This window comes from Littorina saxatilis, linkage group LG6, assembly GCF_037325665.1.
Source record: "Littorina saxatilis isolate snail1 linkage group LG6, US_GU_Lsax_2.0, whole genome shotgun sequence".
In the NCBI taxonomy this organism is placed as follows: Eukaryota; Metazoa; Mollusca; class Gastropoda; order Littorinimorpha; family Littorinidae; genus Littorina; species Littorina saxatilis.
In genome coordinates this window covers 38917862-38934479 of record NC_090250.1, presented here as the reverse complement: position 1 = coordinate 38934479, position 16618 = coordinate 38917862, and the positions used below count along the sequence as shown (strand labels likewise).

Sequence of the window (16618 nt, the reverse complement as noted above, 5' to 3'; positions counted from 1 at the left end):
TGACAGCTTCTGAAAACCCTGGTCTGTTTGCGTGCTGGGAATACAGCGAGTTGTTGGGTTGATAAATGTATGCAGACACAGGCAGTCGTGTATACATATGTTGTGCTTTGAGGAGGGGGTGCTGACTGTTTCTTCTTTGAAAAATGGAAGCAAGCTTGTCAAACACATTTAAATCACAAAAAGACGAAAAAGTAGTTTATTTTTACTTTCTTATTTTCATGACGTTACTAATAGGAAATTAACTGGGGTTGATTAAGAGATGTTTAGTGTGTAATTTTCCGTTTGTGGGTTTTCCAGTCTGTTCGTTTGTTTTGCTATTTCTTTGTGTTTTTACAATTCACAATTTGACTGTATTTGGGCTGGTGGTTTGACAATGGGGTTGTTTTTGTTTGTACGTATGAATGTATACATGTACACAGACTAACAGTACTGTGTGTGTGTGTGTGTGTGTGGTTGTGTGTGTGGTTGTGTGTGTGGTTGTTTGTTTTCTTGTTGTTTATGTTTTTTTTAATGTTTTACTATGATTTTGATTAATTGACGGTCGTATTTTGTATCTTTTCACTCAACAGACCCTGGGAACAAAGCAATGAAGAGCTTGCACAATGCCGCCCAGATGACAGGCCTCACCAATGGTGATCAACACAGACTATGACATCACCAGCGCTGGTCAGCCACTGTAACCACCACGGTGCCTCACCAACAACAACGCTTGGACCAGCACCTCGATCAGCTCTGCTGGAGGAGCACGGGCACAGCGATGATGTCAATAACAAAGTTACACATAGGGCAATGGCCCCCGCCCAGAAATCGGACTGGCAGGAACTTACCTGCACGTGTGTGGTTGGGGGTGTTCGTGATAGCGCTTCTCGGCATGGTAGGAGGGGCAGCCGGAGAGGGACTTGTCTGCGGAGACCAGTCCTGTCATCAGACCTTCTCTGTGCCGGAAGACCTCTCGGTAGGATCGTACGTAGGGACAGTAGAAAACTCCCCGAACACAGGAGGGTTACCTTTCAATGAGTTCTTCTCCACGAGCAATGCCTACGACATCAAGGACTACTTCATCGTGGATCTACAGACAGGCAGGATCACCACGAAGAAGGCGCTGGACCGTGAAGATGCGCCTAGCGGCTACTTCTTCGTGGTAAACACCATCAACAAGCCTGTGGTGGTCACCGTCAACCTGACGGACGTCAACGACAACAGCCCGTCCTTCAACCCCACGTCTCAGTCCTTGGAGTTCTCAGAGTCGGTTCCCATCGGAGCCAAGAAGTCGTTAGGCAGCGTGACGGACCCGGACCTCGGCAACAACAGCACCCAGACGTGCCAGATCGTCTCCGGCAACATCCGCAACGCCTTCATGCTGCAGCAGAAGGAGTCTGGTGAGCACGACATCATCCTGGACCTGAGGGTCAACACGCACCTGGACTACGAGCTCGTGCCGTCCTACACGCTGGTGATCAGGGCCACTGACGGTGGAGGTCGTACCGGGGAGATGACCGTACGGATCAGCATCCTGGACCAGAACGACAACCAGCCCATCTTCAACACCAGCAAATACGAAGTGAAGATCGCGGAGAACGCCACGGTTGGCACCAGCATCATCCAGGTGGAGGCCACGGACCAGGACTCGGGGTCCAACGGCAGGATCCGCTACTCCATCGACAGCAGGACGGATCCCGAGGCTCACTTCAGGATTAATCCTATTTCTGGCGTCGTCACCATTCAGAAGCCTCTGGACTACGAGACGCAGCCCACGTTCAGGCTGACTCTAGAGGCGACGGACGATGGTCCTAACAAGCTGGTCGGAAACGCTGCGTTGGACATTACCTTGCAGAATATCAACGAACAGCCTGCCAACATCAGGCTGGTGTACCTTCAGGGCGCTGAAAGGCAGGGCCGCATTCCCGAGAACACCAAAGCTGGGACACCAGTGGCTCGTATCTCCATTGATGATCCGGATATCGCAGTGGACAGGAAGGTGGATGTGAACGTGACTCTCCTGGGTGGGGACAACGTCTTCGGCCTGCAGATCACAGACGACATCTTGTCTCTCGTTGTCGTCAACACGCCACCGGACCGCGAGATCAAAGCCACCTACGATCTTACCATCATCGTCACGGACGCTGGCAACCCTCCTCTGCGCGCCTCAGAATCCTTCAAAATCTTTATCGAAGACGTCAACGACAACGCCCCCACGTTCCAGGTGAACCCTTACCAAGCCGAAGTTCAGGAGACGGCTGAAGTAGGCACGTCAGTCCTTCGGGTCACGGCAACAGATTCAGATGAAGGAGACAACTCCAAGATCTTCTACGCCATCCAGAGTAGCTCGAGCCCGCAGTCAGGGTGGTTCGAGATCGACAGCAGCACTGGAGTAATCACTACGCGGGCACCCATCGACTGTGAGCTGAACGCTGAGCCTGTGTTCATCGTCACAGCACGTGATAACGGGGAACCGTCGCTTTCTGGGAGTACTACTGTGGTCATCGCTGTGCGCGACGTCAACGACAAGCAGCCGGAATTTGAGACCAGCTTCTACAACGCCAGGGTGCCGGAGGATGCCGCTATGGGATACTGTCCCATTGAGGTAAGGCATCACTTGTTTCGCGTGTTCAAGCTGTACAGAATACATTTTTGGGGGGTAGTTACCATTCTCTTTGGCTCTGCATTCATTTTATTTATTCTTTATTTTAAAGAGTGTGGAATGGTTACTTTATAGGTCACATGTTTGTCCTTCGTGTGTATGTCCATTGGATGTGTTAAAGTTCAGTATTGATAACAGTTATAAATTTACCAAACAAGACGAACAATACTCTTCTGGAGAATTCACACAGTTACACTTACAGTCGGACCTGAACGCGGATACTTTTTGCTCAGATTGTGTTCAAGTTCAAAGTAATAATAGGCATTTCACACAATTAGCGAAAGGCTGTGAATTGAGTCAGTTCGCCCCCCCCCTCCCCCCACACACCTCTTCTCTGAATTTCCAATGCGTGCTGTGGTGTATTGCTACTTTTCAATTTGTTTTAAACAAGCCCCTGTCAGTGTGTGCAATGTTAATTTATGCATTTCTCCGTGACATTGCAAGTGAACAGTGCAAACGTATCTGTATGTTAGTACAAAAAGGCTCTCACGTATGTCTAGAGTCACAAATGCATTTTTCCACTTTCGGTGAACTTAATGATTGGAATTTAAATTGGAATGTCCGGAAAGGACCGTATCAAGTCCATTATTCTAATTCTTCAACGTGAAACGCAGCAGTCCCTAACTAGGGCATTAACAATGTGTTCTCAGATTTGTTATGGTCGTTAAAATGATAATTTTTGGCTCGTAGAGAGGTTAGGACTAGGAGGGTGGGAATGAATGGCTGACTTGGGACTGAGTTGAGGAGACATAATGTGTCATTGTGTTTGTGTATTTATGTGTGTGTGTGTGTGGGGGGGGGGGGGTTAATGTCCATGTCGCTGTTTACAAAGCTCGAAGTATTTGAGCGGGTTTGTGTTTTTGTTTGGTAGTGTAGTCGGAATTCTAATATTAAGCATCAACGTAGGCTAACGAGGGTGTGTGATGGTGACTTCTGTTATACAAGTTTATATCTCTTTGTTGTGAATGAGTAGAAAAGGACAGATGTATCATTACACTATATGCGTTTGTAGGTGTGTGTGAGAGAGAGAGAGAGAGAGAGAGAGAGAGAGAGAGAGAGAGAGAGAGAGAGAGAGAGAGAGAGAGAGAGAGAGAGAGAGAGAGAGAGAGAGAGAGAGAGAGAAAGAAAAAGAAAGAGAAAGAGAGAGAGAGAGAAAGAAAAAGAGAGAGAGAAAGAAAAAGAGAGAGAGAGAGAGAGAGAAAGAGAGAGAGAGAAAGAAAGAGAGAGAGAGAGAGAGAGAGAGAGAGAGAGAGAGAGAGAGAGAGAGAGAGAGAGAGAGAGAGAGAGAGAGAGAGAGAGAGAGAGAGAGAGAGAGAGAAGAAGAAGGTCAGAGCACGGGGCGGGATCTAGAACTTGAGGGTCTAAGAGGTGGGAGGGGCGAAGTCTGTGTGGATCAGAACCAAAGACTATACCTGCGCCGTTCATCATGGCACAGTGGATGTGTTTTTGTCTGAGCAACTTATTATGAATTATTTGGTTTATAATTTTTCGTACACTGACATTTTATTCACATTCAATACTGCGAGAACGCCAGTCTATCTAAGACTTTCATTTTCGTTTTTTCTCTCCTACATTTTTTTCTTTACCTATTCATACACAAGAACTCTCCCCCCAAACACGTACAGACGTCATACGGCCAAACACTCGACGCGAACAGCGAAAACACAGGGCCCGCAGTTTGAAGTTTGGCAAGTTGCGTGTGTATGTACGATGGGGAGCGAGATGGCTGGGGCCCATGGTGTACAGAACCACTGACATTTGAGCGTGTGTTTGTTGAGGCAGGAGATGGAAAGTTTAGCGCAGGTTTCTCATCGCAAGAATGGCTGCTTGCATGCTTGGGGATAGGATGTTTTGCGAATTCGGATCACACTTTTTTCTCAGTTCTTCTTCTTCCCGTACTGGGGCTTTCGCGTTTGGTTTGCCCCGAGGGAGGATTTGCGCAGGGTCTGCCTCCTCTCATGCAAAGTTTATTCAAACCTGAATCAGCGTGTACATTACATGTATACTGCAATCATATTGCACAAGCCATTGTGAAAAAATCGATCGGCGGATGCTTCATAACGCAGTTTTGTGCCCCTACTTTTGTTGTATCGTAGATGTTGGGGGTGGTGGGCGGGAAGGACCATTGGTCATCCTTTGTTTGTCTTATTTTGCTAGCTCAACTTGAAACACTGTTTTATTTTCTGTTCTACGACTTAACTAAGCTCGATTAATACAAACAAGAGCATTTTTTTCACTGTGAAGAACAATAAACAAAGTTAAGTGATACAACGGCAAGACCTTAAAAAGATCATACGACTCGCTGCAGCACAGTCTCAGATCGTGAAAGACATTCGACAGATGAGCAGAGATCAAAATAATTCGTCATGTTTTGTTTCGTGAGCCAGGTGAACAGCTCTGTGTGGTATATATTGAGCTTTTTTACCATTTGTTATTCTAGTACAAATGACCTTGGGGAGAACTATCAACTATCCTCTTTCTTGGACAGTAAATGTAATAAAATTAATTCATTGTAGAACAAATGGGAAAATACGATATAAAAAAAAAGTAGGTTGGAGTGGGACCTTCACTGTTGATCGTTAGAATAGAAACGTTAGCTGTACTGCTGACAGGAGCATTGGAGGTTAATAGACGATTTACTTGTCAATGAACACCCCCCAGACAGCCATTTTAGCCTTTGTGACATGAATTTGATATCGTTCAGTCCGAACTTACCCCCTGGTAGATAGATGACTGTAATATTGCCGCAATTATTATTCGAAAAAAAAAGTATGAAAACGACTGCTAAAATAGATAAAGAATTTCTTTTCAACAGCTACCTTGACACAGTCTGTTGCAGGGTTTCTTTTAGTGTGGGCTTCTTAAATACTGTAAGCCGTCACAAATAATTCAAAACGTTGAGGTTGAAATATTAAAGGGCGTTCTTGCTTGAACTGTGCCCTAGCTGCCGAGACACCCCGCTGAGTGTTTGACTGATTATAATAAGCAGCCAGGCAAACTCTCGGCTAGGCCTCGATGGTTATGTAGGCCACAACACACAAAACATACTCTTTTTTATATGCCAGCAAAGACTGCGAGTATGACTCTTTTGTGCAGCGAAGCTGGGAGAAGGACTGAAAGAAACCTATCAAAATGCCTTCCGCCCGATCGTGCGGCGGACCACGACACTCAATATTCATGCAAATGAAAAAAACGCCAGGTCGGGAGGGATTAGAGACAGTTTGAAAAGCATTCCTTGGCCGTGTTTTTAATGGGTTTTTTTTCTGCTTGGGGGTGACTGAGAGAGCTGGTTTAGTTTGTACACGCCACCCATCTGCTGCACGCGGTACTAACAACCTCACGATTGGCTTGATGCGACACTGGCTGCTTAGTATACTGTTAACTACAACCAAATATTTGCTAATTTACTGTACTGTACTGTACAATTAAGTTGGCGTTCATTTGTCAGTTTACCTTGAGTTGTGCACTGACTAGACTTACTTAACTGGACAATGTTTTTTCGTGAACGAAAAAATGGCACTAACCGTGCACGAGACAGCAATAGTTTATGTTGTACTGTGTTCTTCGGAGTATACATGTCTGTGTTTTAGCGTCAGTTCGCTATGTCGTTGCGAACTTTAAATTAATTATGCTTAAAACATTATTCTTATTCGATGCCCCTAAAATGTTAATGTGTACCCCATATTTGATGTCGCAGTCAGTCACTCAGTGTGTTTACTTTTAACTCATAGTTCTAATCACCTATTCAGCTTTAAAAAAAAAATGTTTGCGTGGAGGGTAATGCAGTTCTGTATCAGCCTGAATAAAATTCCTGCATTTACAATTTGTCTCAGATCACGCAGCCAAATAAATTATTCATGCGCTTTACCATGATGCCCGGTGATTGGCTAACGCGTTCAGTCTCTACCCCCAGAATTGATTCTTTCTTTGTCGCACCATTTTGTCACTTCAAAGACTGTCACGGCTGACTGGTCTGGAAAAGAACACATATCATGCATGAGCCGTGCTGGTATACCTTTTTATACGCTACACCTTTGATTATCGACTGACACCAATCTTTCTCTGACACGTTAAAATGTAATGTTTGAGTGGGAGTGCAGTTTTGTTGCCGTGTATCACTGGTAGAAAAAGTCTTTTTCTCATACTCCCAAAAATTGTTTTTATTTGGACACTATTCAAAGGTATATTTATGGCGACCAGACAAGTTAAAGTAGCTAACTCTGTAACTGTAACAACAAAATGTGTTTGAACGCAACACTATACATTCTGTATTGTTACACGTTATGTTTTGTGCACTCCTTTGTTTGAGTTGTGACAGATTTTACAGTTGCTTTCCATAATTTACAACTTTACTTGACTGCTGAGCTTATTGTATTTTTCAACGTGTCGTTCATTTTGTGAATGAGAAGCCCCAAGGTGTAACATTGGGTTAGTTTTGAGTTCTTTCTGACACGAACATTATTGACAGGGACTCACCTTGTTTTCATTACAACAGCTGTTTCTCACTTCATTGCCCCTTAATATAATAGTATGTCGGTAATAAAACCAAAACCTAACGGTCCGCTACTAATGATGAGTTTAGACATTGTTTTGGCCCTGCACAATGAACTTTAGCTGTCCTATTTCATCGACCAGTGCCGCTTACATTAATCGGACAACAAAGGTCGAAATATACTTAATCACAGATAACATTGATTAAAAGGTTTGTGAACATTAAAACGTGTAAATAAATTAGTTGTACCAGTTAAATGAGATCTGACCTCTGTCAGTCAGTTAATAAATTATATAAACTTGTGTGTTATTCTGAAAATTCAAAAATTAACCACACGGTCATTTGCTATACTTAAGTTCTTTGTCCCATTGCATGATTTAATCAAAACTTTAATACTGTATTCAGTTGCTTGCAATATCGCGACAAATGTAATCGAGACAGTGACAAAAGGTCAGGTGTCATGTCTACTGTCCCGAATGACACACGATTGCTGACATTTCACCATTGCCAACAGAATAAACAAATAAGAAATAGGTAGAAAATGAATGTGAAAACCGACTTTAATTGTTGATCAGTATTTTCTATATCATTAACAAATAATCTACTTACACATAGCTGTTTGGCAAATGTATGTTGCATGGGACACACTGACATGAAAGTGGAAGATGTTTTCCCCTCTAGAGAAACTACATATCAAGTTACACTTTTTGTGCTCTTCCATTCCAGTTGGCAATCAATTGTTAACGCATGTTATTAGAAAAAATAGAACGAAAACAGATTAGATAGAATGAAAAATGTACTGGTGATGTCATTTGGGACATACTGACATGAAAACGTCACCTTTTGTCATTGTCTCAAACATGAATTATTGAGACCCTTATTCAAGCATGATGCTTACCTTAGCTAATTATGTACAATTTAAGTACGTTTGCGTTTGAAAGAAAGAGATGACACATTTCTAAACCGGAATCTACCTATTCTGTCCTATTGATATTGAATGGTACTGACAATGCAGACAATTAATCTTAACGGGGCTACTGGTCTGCAGTTATACTAAACACTGTGCATGTCAGTATGGTTGTTGTCACTGCTTCTTTTTCACCCTGTCCTCAATTCCACCTTTCTGTATTATATTATATACTTCACCCACCCCGCCCCCACACACGCCGCTGTCAACCGATCCAGCTTCGTTTTTCACTCGCCCCTGAGTTCGTGTTGTGGGGATCCCAGTACAGTGGTCGCCGGTTAATATGACCGCGGTTAATATGACCAGCCGCGTATTATGACCAATTTTACCCGGTCCGGAATTGTCCTTCTTTGTTATGTATTAGAAAAAGCCGCTTAATATGACCACAACGCCGCTTAATATGGCCACATTGTTTCGAGAAAATGGCAACAAGTTCACATCTTTTTCAGTTTGAAATCACTCGGGGGGAAAAAATACATACGATTTTTTGAAAAAGGCAAAAAGACGTGCGATATTCTCTTTCTTTTTCGTGAATGAAGCTAAAGTGATCAGTGATCAGTGATCTCTAATGTCGCGATCATTATTCTCTCTCTTTTCTTCCCCGAGACTGAGCGTCATAAAAAAGGCAAAAAAGCGTGCGATCTTTTCATTATTTCCCGTGAATAAATCTAAAGTGATCACGAACATTATTCTCTCTTTTTTTGGCAAACAGAGCACGAGCCAACCAATCTTTCAGTCTGATTCAAGAGGAAACAATGTCGAAACGAAAACGCCAAGATCGTACAGCCGAGGAAAAGCTAGAACTTATTGACAAATTTAAAGCTCTACCATCCTGTAGTATGCGTGAGAGTGCTGCACAGTTGGGCGTCAACAGAGGATTTTTGACAAACATTCTCAAGAATGAAGACAGCGTGAGGAAGGAGTGCGCAACGCAGGATTCACCGCAACGAAAGCGCCTACGACATGGAAAAGACAAAGATGTGGAAGATGGTCTTTTTCAGTGGTTCCAGAAGATGAGGGCAAAGAACGCGCCAATTCATGGACCATTGTTGTGTACAAAAGCAGAAGAATTGGTAACGGCTCTCGGACACACTGAATTCAAACCAACCGATGGATGGTTTTCTCGTTGGAAAGTTCGCAACGGCTTGACATTTCATAAAATTCACGGTGAAGCCCAAGACGCCGATTTTGATGCTGCTAAGACATGGAAAGACGACGTCCTTCCGAATCTGCTCGCAGATTATGCCCCATCGGAAATTTACAATGCTGATGAAACCGGGATTTACTTCAGAGCTTTGCCGGACAGCACATACGTCTCGAACAGACACATTTTCTTACAATTATTAATTACACAAAAATGTTTCGTTTTGCGATTTTTTTTTAGTCGTTTTCTCTAACATCGGTTAATATGACCAGCCGCTTATTATGACCATTTTACCCCGGTCCCAAAGTGGTCATATTAACCGGCGACCACTGTACAACGTCCACGCGGTGCAAACACTGGGGGGCTGAGGCTTCAAAGACTCGCTCTTGCCTCGGAGACATTGAAACCTTTGGCCGTGTTGTTCAGGTGAACATTTCTGCTAATGCACTGTTTGGCCAGCTTTCCCCCAATGTTTGTGTCGACTGTCCGGCCCCGCTGGTTTGTCGGTCTCCGTTTCAGTGGTGCCTGGATCGGGGAACCAGTCTGTACTTGCTATAACACACGGAGTCACAGTTTATTTGTATATATATAAATGTACTAAGTCTTACTGCTGTTGTATAGTACTTGCAGTGAGGACCGTTATTCAAATGTATTTGAATTGTCTTCGTATACAAATGTTTTTTGATTAACAGGTTTTCTGTAGAGATTCATGTTCGTGTCCACTACCCAGCTTCTTTTGTTGCCAGTTTTTACACGGTAGTGGTGGTATTCATGACCTGTGACGCCATGCTGTCTAATACCATGGTCTTGCAAACACAGTGAGGTAATTTCTATAGCTATGATCGCAAAACTCATGAAAGCTGAGTTGCTGTTACGTCTTCTATTTCCCCCTGGTATATAAACGCACATTACCTTGGACCGCATTTCGCAGTTACTGCTGGATTTATACTGTTGTCGTGGTACTGGTGAAGGATACATAACGGTTGCGTTTTTAAAAATTTAATATTTTTGTTTTTTTTTTTTTTTGGGTTGTTGTTTTTATTATTTTTTTTTTTACATACATGTATAATTATCCTGTACAGTACTCGACATCACCTAAACAAGGGGACGAAAACATAAAACAGAAACACATTTGGACAATTACAACACACATGGGATGGGTGGGGGGGGGGGGTGGGGGGGGGTGGGGGGTGGGGGGTGGGGGGGGGGGGGGGTCAGGGCTTGGTGGACGGTCGCGTTTTCAGTTGTTCTGTTTCAAGTATTTACTGACTAACTGACTTTCGAGAGATATTTCGCCAGTCGGAAGTAGCATTCACAATTACCGCATTGTTAAAATAACAGTTCTAAGTAAACGACACTGAGGTCAAGTAGTTATCAAAATAAGCAGCAGCTGCAAGCTGTCGTATAACTGCTTTCCCGTGGTTGTTCGTGTCGGGAGCCCGGCAATTTCCTGCTGAACGTAATCTTTATAAATTTGTTATAACGGCGGAGTTGTCAAATATTGTTATTTGAGGTAGTCACTGCATGCGGTGGGTGTTAGTGTGAAGTGCTCGGGGTGTAGCAGAAATGAGAGAGACAGAGAGAGAGACAGAGAGACAGAGAGACAGACAGAGACAGAGACAGAGATGTTGATTACGAACGTGAATTCCCGAGAAGGAGAAGAAGCAAGGAGACCGTTAATGTCGAAAGCGAATTTTAAAGAGGGCGAGAGTGAAAGAGGGGAGAGACAGGGGAGAGATTTATTGAGCAGATAGGCAAACAGAGAGTTTAGGTGTGTCGCCATTTATCACCCATTTACAGACGAAAAACACATGACATCAGAGGGGGAAAGCGTAACGGTGGGGAAAGTGTGTCGGTAAGTGGCCAGAACAAAAAGGTCTGTGGATTACACGCGTACCTGGGACTGGCATTTGCCAGGGCCAATAGGCTATTGTTCGGCTGTAACGCTTGTCCGGGGCAGCTAAAACCCCGGCTTTTCTTCCAGCAAAGCTGCCATACTTTGATGACTGTCACCTATTGAAACCAACGAAGCGTGAAGAATGCCTTGCCTCTCACACTTGGCCGGCTGTTTGCGTTTCTGCTTTGGCCGTGCCCACTGCCCGCTTCCAAGACATATAAATAGGCATTAAACACCGTATACAACTTTAGAATGGTACAGACTGAGAGTAAGAGACAGAACGAGTACCCTCACTCTTTTTTGTTCTCTGCTCAGTTTAATTCGTGTTCACTTTTAGAAATAACTGTGTAACTAATTAAAGGTGTTCCTGTCTGTCTGTCTGTCTGTCTGGCTGGCTGTCTGTCTATCTATCTATATCTCTGTCTCTGTCTCTCTTTCTTTGTCTCTCTGTCTCTCTCTGTCTCTCTGTCTCTCTCTCTCTCTCTCTCTCTCTCTCTCTCTCTCTCTCTCTCTCTCTCCACAAACGCTGACTTTCTATAAGTCCGGTTGGAGGATTTGGCCATGTGCCAGGAAACCTGCGGGGAAATAGCATGTACCAAAATCTTTTACTTATACTCCAGTAGCAAAAGCATTTTACGGCAGCACATGGAATACAATGGTACCAAGGGGAGGGTATTTTCTTTTGATGTCCATTAGACCAAGAGTCCTTGCTCTTTAGTCCCTTGTTTGTTGTAGGCACCACCACTGTTGTTAAAGGGTTTCCAAAAAGGTTAGGTAGTCACAGAAAGCCGCCATGTTTCCGACAAGAGCGTGCTTCAAATAAAATAATGGCTACAAGCTTTAGCAATTCGGTTGGTTTGGGTCGACATGAGAGTTTACTCGTTGGGAATTGTACACTACATCTGAACCCTTATACAAAGGCTAACCAGTTCCAGGTTTTTGTTATTAGTCTTTCTCTTCTTGGTTTTCCTCCGTGAGAGCATTTTCCTTGAACCTTGTGAGTGTGCTTGGGCTCACGTTGTGACAAAACAAAATGCTGGAAATGTCGATACGACTGTACCTGTATTAAGAGGCCCTTTTGTTTAGAGGACTCCTCCTTACAAAGGACATCGTCTTTTGTCCATTGGTTCACTAAACTATGTATCCCTATTTGAAAAGACACCTGCCGTGAAAGCACACGTCTGGCTAAATCAAATAATGTCTTCCATGACAGGTTATACACTGCACTGAGAGAGCGAGCATTATAACTTCAGATCAGCCTTGTTTGCCTAAAAAGGTCTTTCACCGAAAAGACGCGGTCCATCAACATCATGACTTTTTATTATAAAGACACGAAACATCACGTAATGCTTGACGTAAGTCCAGATAATGTAAAAACACAAAAAAGGGGAACAAAAACAACACAAAAAAGGGGAACAAAAACAACAACAACAAAAAAACAAAAAGCCCATCATGACTCTTATGACTAATATCATCACAAGATGAATCTTTCTGGGGTTTTGTTTGAGTGTACCATTTGTCATGTAAAGAGTAACGAAGACAGTAGACTTTTTGTTACTGCAGAGAAACGATGACCCCACTCAGTCTTTTCCATCCATCGGTGCATTTGGGGGCCAAACGTAGTTCCTTCACAGCATGCAATGCCACAACTAACTGGAAAGGCATGCATGAAAGCCTTTTCAACAACAACAAAACACACAAAAACCAAAACAACACTGACAAAAAAAAAGAAGAAGCTTCACATGGCACCCATTGGAGCTGAGCTAAACTCTGCCCACCATCCCATCTTCCTCACAGAAGCCTCACAACAGAAGTCCAGTTGTTGGGCAAACAAACCGGTCTGGTCCTAACTGGTCAGCAGGCACGAAGCGTGCATACCGCCCGGTGGTCACCACCCTCCAGGCCATTAACAGCCGGCAAAACAAAACAAACACTACTGCCAGTGAATCAGATGCTGGCGTGTCCGGCAGTTGACCGGGCGCTTGAGGTCAGAGGATGCAGTCAGTGCATTCAGTGTCCGTGCTGTCCGGTCAAAGCCGTCGGTCCGGTCTACTCACGAAAAGATCCGGCTGAACAAGGGGGAAAGGAGGACTCGCAGGATTAGCGCATTGATTTAGTGTCATGCCAAATAGAAGTTCAGGAACAAACAACTGCTAGAAACAATGAAAAGTGAACTTGTCTTGACATAAATAAATACAGTATAGTAGGTTTGTAATCTGCGTGACGCGTCCAAAACTCAACATGAAGCTTTCTCAATTCTGCTCAAGGTTTTGCAGAGATGGCAAGGAGTTTGGAAAGAGAAGATAGCGGTATTACCGATATGGTATCCATATTATTATGCTACTACGAATGATGAAGAACGGGAGGAGAGAGGGTAGTACATTTATTGAAGAACGGTGCAGCATGTGCATATTGTTTTCAATAAATCTGCTGTGAAGAAGAGCCACAAAGAAAGGATTAGGATAAGGTAGTACTTCTTCTTCTTCTTCTTGTCGATCACTCAGATAGAAACGCCGGCTCTCCGCGCAAATGTTGCCGTGCGCTGTAGGTCGTCCAGACTGCCATAGAGCTTCCCTTGCACCGTGGTCGCCTCCGCCCAGATCTGGCTCCTATAAGGTAGTACTAAGGTATGTGCATTGTGTAAGTCTTGTAGAGGAGAGGCGGGTGGAAACAATCAGACATGATGTACATGTATGTATATGAACCGAAAGGGAGGAGGTGGGGGGGGGGGGGGAACAATAAGATGACGTTTATATAAACATGTATGCATTCTGTACATCTTGCACAAGAGAGGCGGGTGGAAACAATGAGACATGATGTACATGTATATGAACCGAAAGGGAGGAGGGGGGAACAATAAGATCACGTATTGACTGGGTGCATTCTGTGCATCGTGCTCGTGCTGTCCGGCCAACGGAACAGAGGAGGGTGGAAATCCCTGGACAAAGGGAGGGGGCTGGTAATGGCATTGACTGGACACGTCCTCCTGATACAGGATACTCCCGCTGTGGTTGTCATCGTCCGTGGCTTTTAATTGACTCAGTCTGATCTGCACGGCTGGCTTTATTTTGACGCAGCAGGAGCCCCCTTTTCAATGTCTTTCAGATTTGGCACCTGGGATTTAAGCTACTGTTGATCTCGACTTATTTTTTATGACACGGTGCTGATTGGAATTGGTGAGTTTGACTGGCGTTCGGGCCAAGCCAGGACTTTGACTAAATAGAAAGAAAGAAAGAGATGCACACAATTTTGGTTTAAAACAGTGGTTTAATCAATCATCCGTTGGTATACAATACCAGATTAACATATTATAATTATATTCAATTTCATTAATAAGCTGTAGCTTGTATAGTGGTGATATTACGATATTATCCACATTTTTCTCTGACTCATCTTGACCACAAATCCACTCAGCGACATTCGACTGAGGAATTATTCAGCAACCAATGTCCCACAGTATTGCTGTTTCTCTCGGAGACCAGTCTGTTTGCCATGATCCACTCTGATGGTATCTTTCGCTCCACCGCTATTCCTTATTGGGTGTGTGCATGGGGCAAGTGCTGTCTGCTTCCGTTGCAAATTGGATTGGCGAGGTGATACTCCCAGCGTTGGACAGCTTTTTTTTCTTCCCTTTTCTCTGTGTGCATTTTGGGACAGGAACTGCTCCTTGCTCTCGGCAGTGTGGATAAAGCCTCCGTCCTTGAGAAAAAAAACCACCCACAGGGTCAGACTGTGTCCATAATGCACGAAGCACCGTTTAGAAAAGTTTTGCTTTTGGTTAAAATATATTATGTCCTTTCTTTTAGTGGTATCATACATGTTGCATTTTGAATGCAGAGACAGTGTACATTTTCTTTCTGTTGTCAATTGTGTATGCGTTACTAAACTGAAACTACACAGATAATTTACTTATGGTACTTTAAAAGTAATCCATGTATCATTCTCGTTAAAAAAAAGTATATGGTTTTATGTGCATCACAGCAAATTGAATTCAGTAATTATGTAAAGGCATGATAAAAGCATTATTTGTCTGATCTGTTCATTACGGCTATCTGTTTTGAATTGTTACTTTTCTTTTGTGTGAAGAAAATTTATTTGACATAAAAATGCGATAATGGCCAGCAACAAAGAGGGGAACAAATTTTCCCACAAAAGTGTCAGTGGCTGGTAATTCAGTCCCGGCGAATTCAGCCCCGCTTCGTATTCAGGTAATGTCCCATAAAGGTGTCGGGCTGTTGGATATGCAAAGTGCAAAGAGCCCAACGGATAGATTCACAAAGCACGCTGCTGCTTGCTTTTTCGAAGTGAACGTTTGCGAAAGGACTCAACGCTGTTTGGATGTGTCCCGTTGCAGACGAAAACTCGCCCAACGGCTTTTCCAGGCTGCCACACACATGTTGGAGTTTTGTAACCTAACGATTTTTTTCTCCACTGCTCTGTAGTTAGTCAATTTGCACAGCTACACTGTGCTTAGCAGCCCTCTTCCTTCTGTTAATTGCAGTGCATGGTTTGTGAATTAATCATGAAACCCGGGTCCATTTAAATGTGGACACTATTTAAACCTCTCTAAACTTTGTGAATTGATCCGCAAACTGTTTTTGTTGTAGCTGTCGCAACGATCAGTAGTAATCAAAATACTGACAAGTTTGCGAATCATCGATTTTGATTGAACGCTGTCAGAGCCATTATTGTCAGTGAATGGCTGTATGTTTTGAAGTAAACAGAACGATGAATTTGAAAGTAGTTTTTACGGAGAGTTTTTATTGTACGTGCTTGTTCATATATTCATGTCCAATATATGTCCAACCAATAAACAGTATAGACAGAATACACATTGAACATGTGTTATGAAAGACAAAGGAAAACATTGCCCTGAATGTGTGTGTGTGTGTGTGTGTGTGTGTGTGTGTGTGTGTGTGTGTGTGTGTGTGTGTGTGTGTTTTGGATTGATTTTTTGTCATCCGCCACAAGGGAGTTTAGGCAAGATGAATAGAGTGCAGTGGATTTTATTGCTGATTGTTTTGTTGTTCTTATTAGAATAATTTTGTCAGCTTTGTTTCGTGTTCATTTTGCTGCAATTTCTTTTTTTGTCGTTGTCTTTTTTGTGTCTACAGCAGTTTTATCTTCTTTTTGTTTTTAAACATTTGTTTTCATCTTTGTTTCCCTTTTATGTGAGGAATATCGATTTTTTTTAATTCGTGTCAACTCTTTGGGTCCTATTCGGTAAAGAAATGGGCTTTACCCATTCCCATATTTATATACTTATATAATATGTATATGATTATATTCCACCTCATCTGTATTAAAGGTCCTTGTCTACATTTTTATACCGAAATCGCCATTTGACCATTAAGATGCAGAGTCTATTATCTACAATTATCAACAATACACCCCCTTTCGATCAGGAAAGACCAAGCCAGTGTAGCCGTTTGAAAATTCATAGTAGTATTCCAGCATAGTACTCATAGTAGGATATC

At 43.2% G+C, this 16618-nt stretch overlaps 2 protein-coding genes across 2 annotated transcripts in view; both read left to right on the top strand.

Moving 5' to 3' along the window:
* LOC138969185 (tryptophan 2,3-dioxygenase-like) overlaps positions 1-16618 on the top strand; it is a 285267-nt gene that overhangs the window by 99343 nt on the left and 169306 nt on the right. The window lies entirely within an intron of this gene.
* LOC138969184 (protein dachsous-like) overlaps positions 1-16618 on the top strand; it is an 82168-nt gene that overhangs the window by 3970 nt on the left and 61580 nt on the right. The window contains exon 2 of the mRNA XM_070341918.1: positions 570-2584. Within this exon, the coding sequence (XP_070198019.1) occupies positions 758-2584 (1827 nt within the window). The 5' untranslated portion in view covers positions 570-757. The remainder of the gene's footprint in view (positions 1-569; positions 2585-16618) is intronic.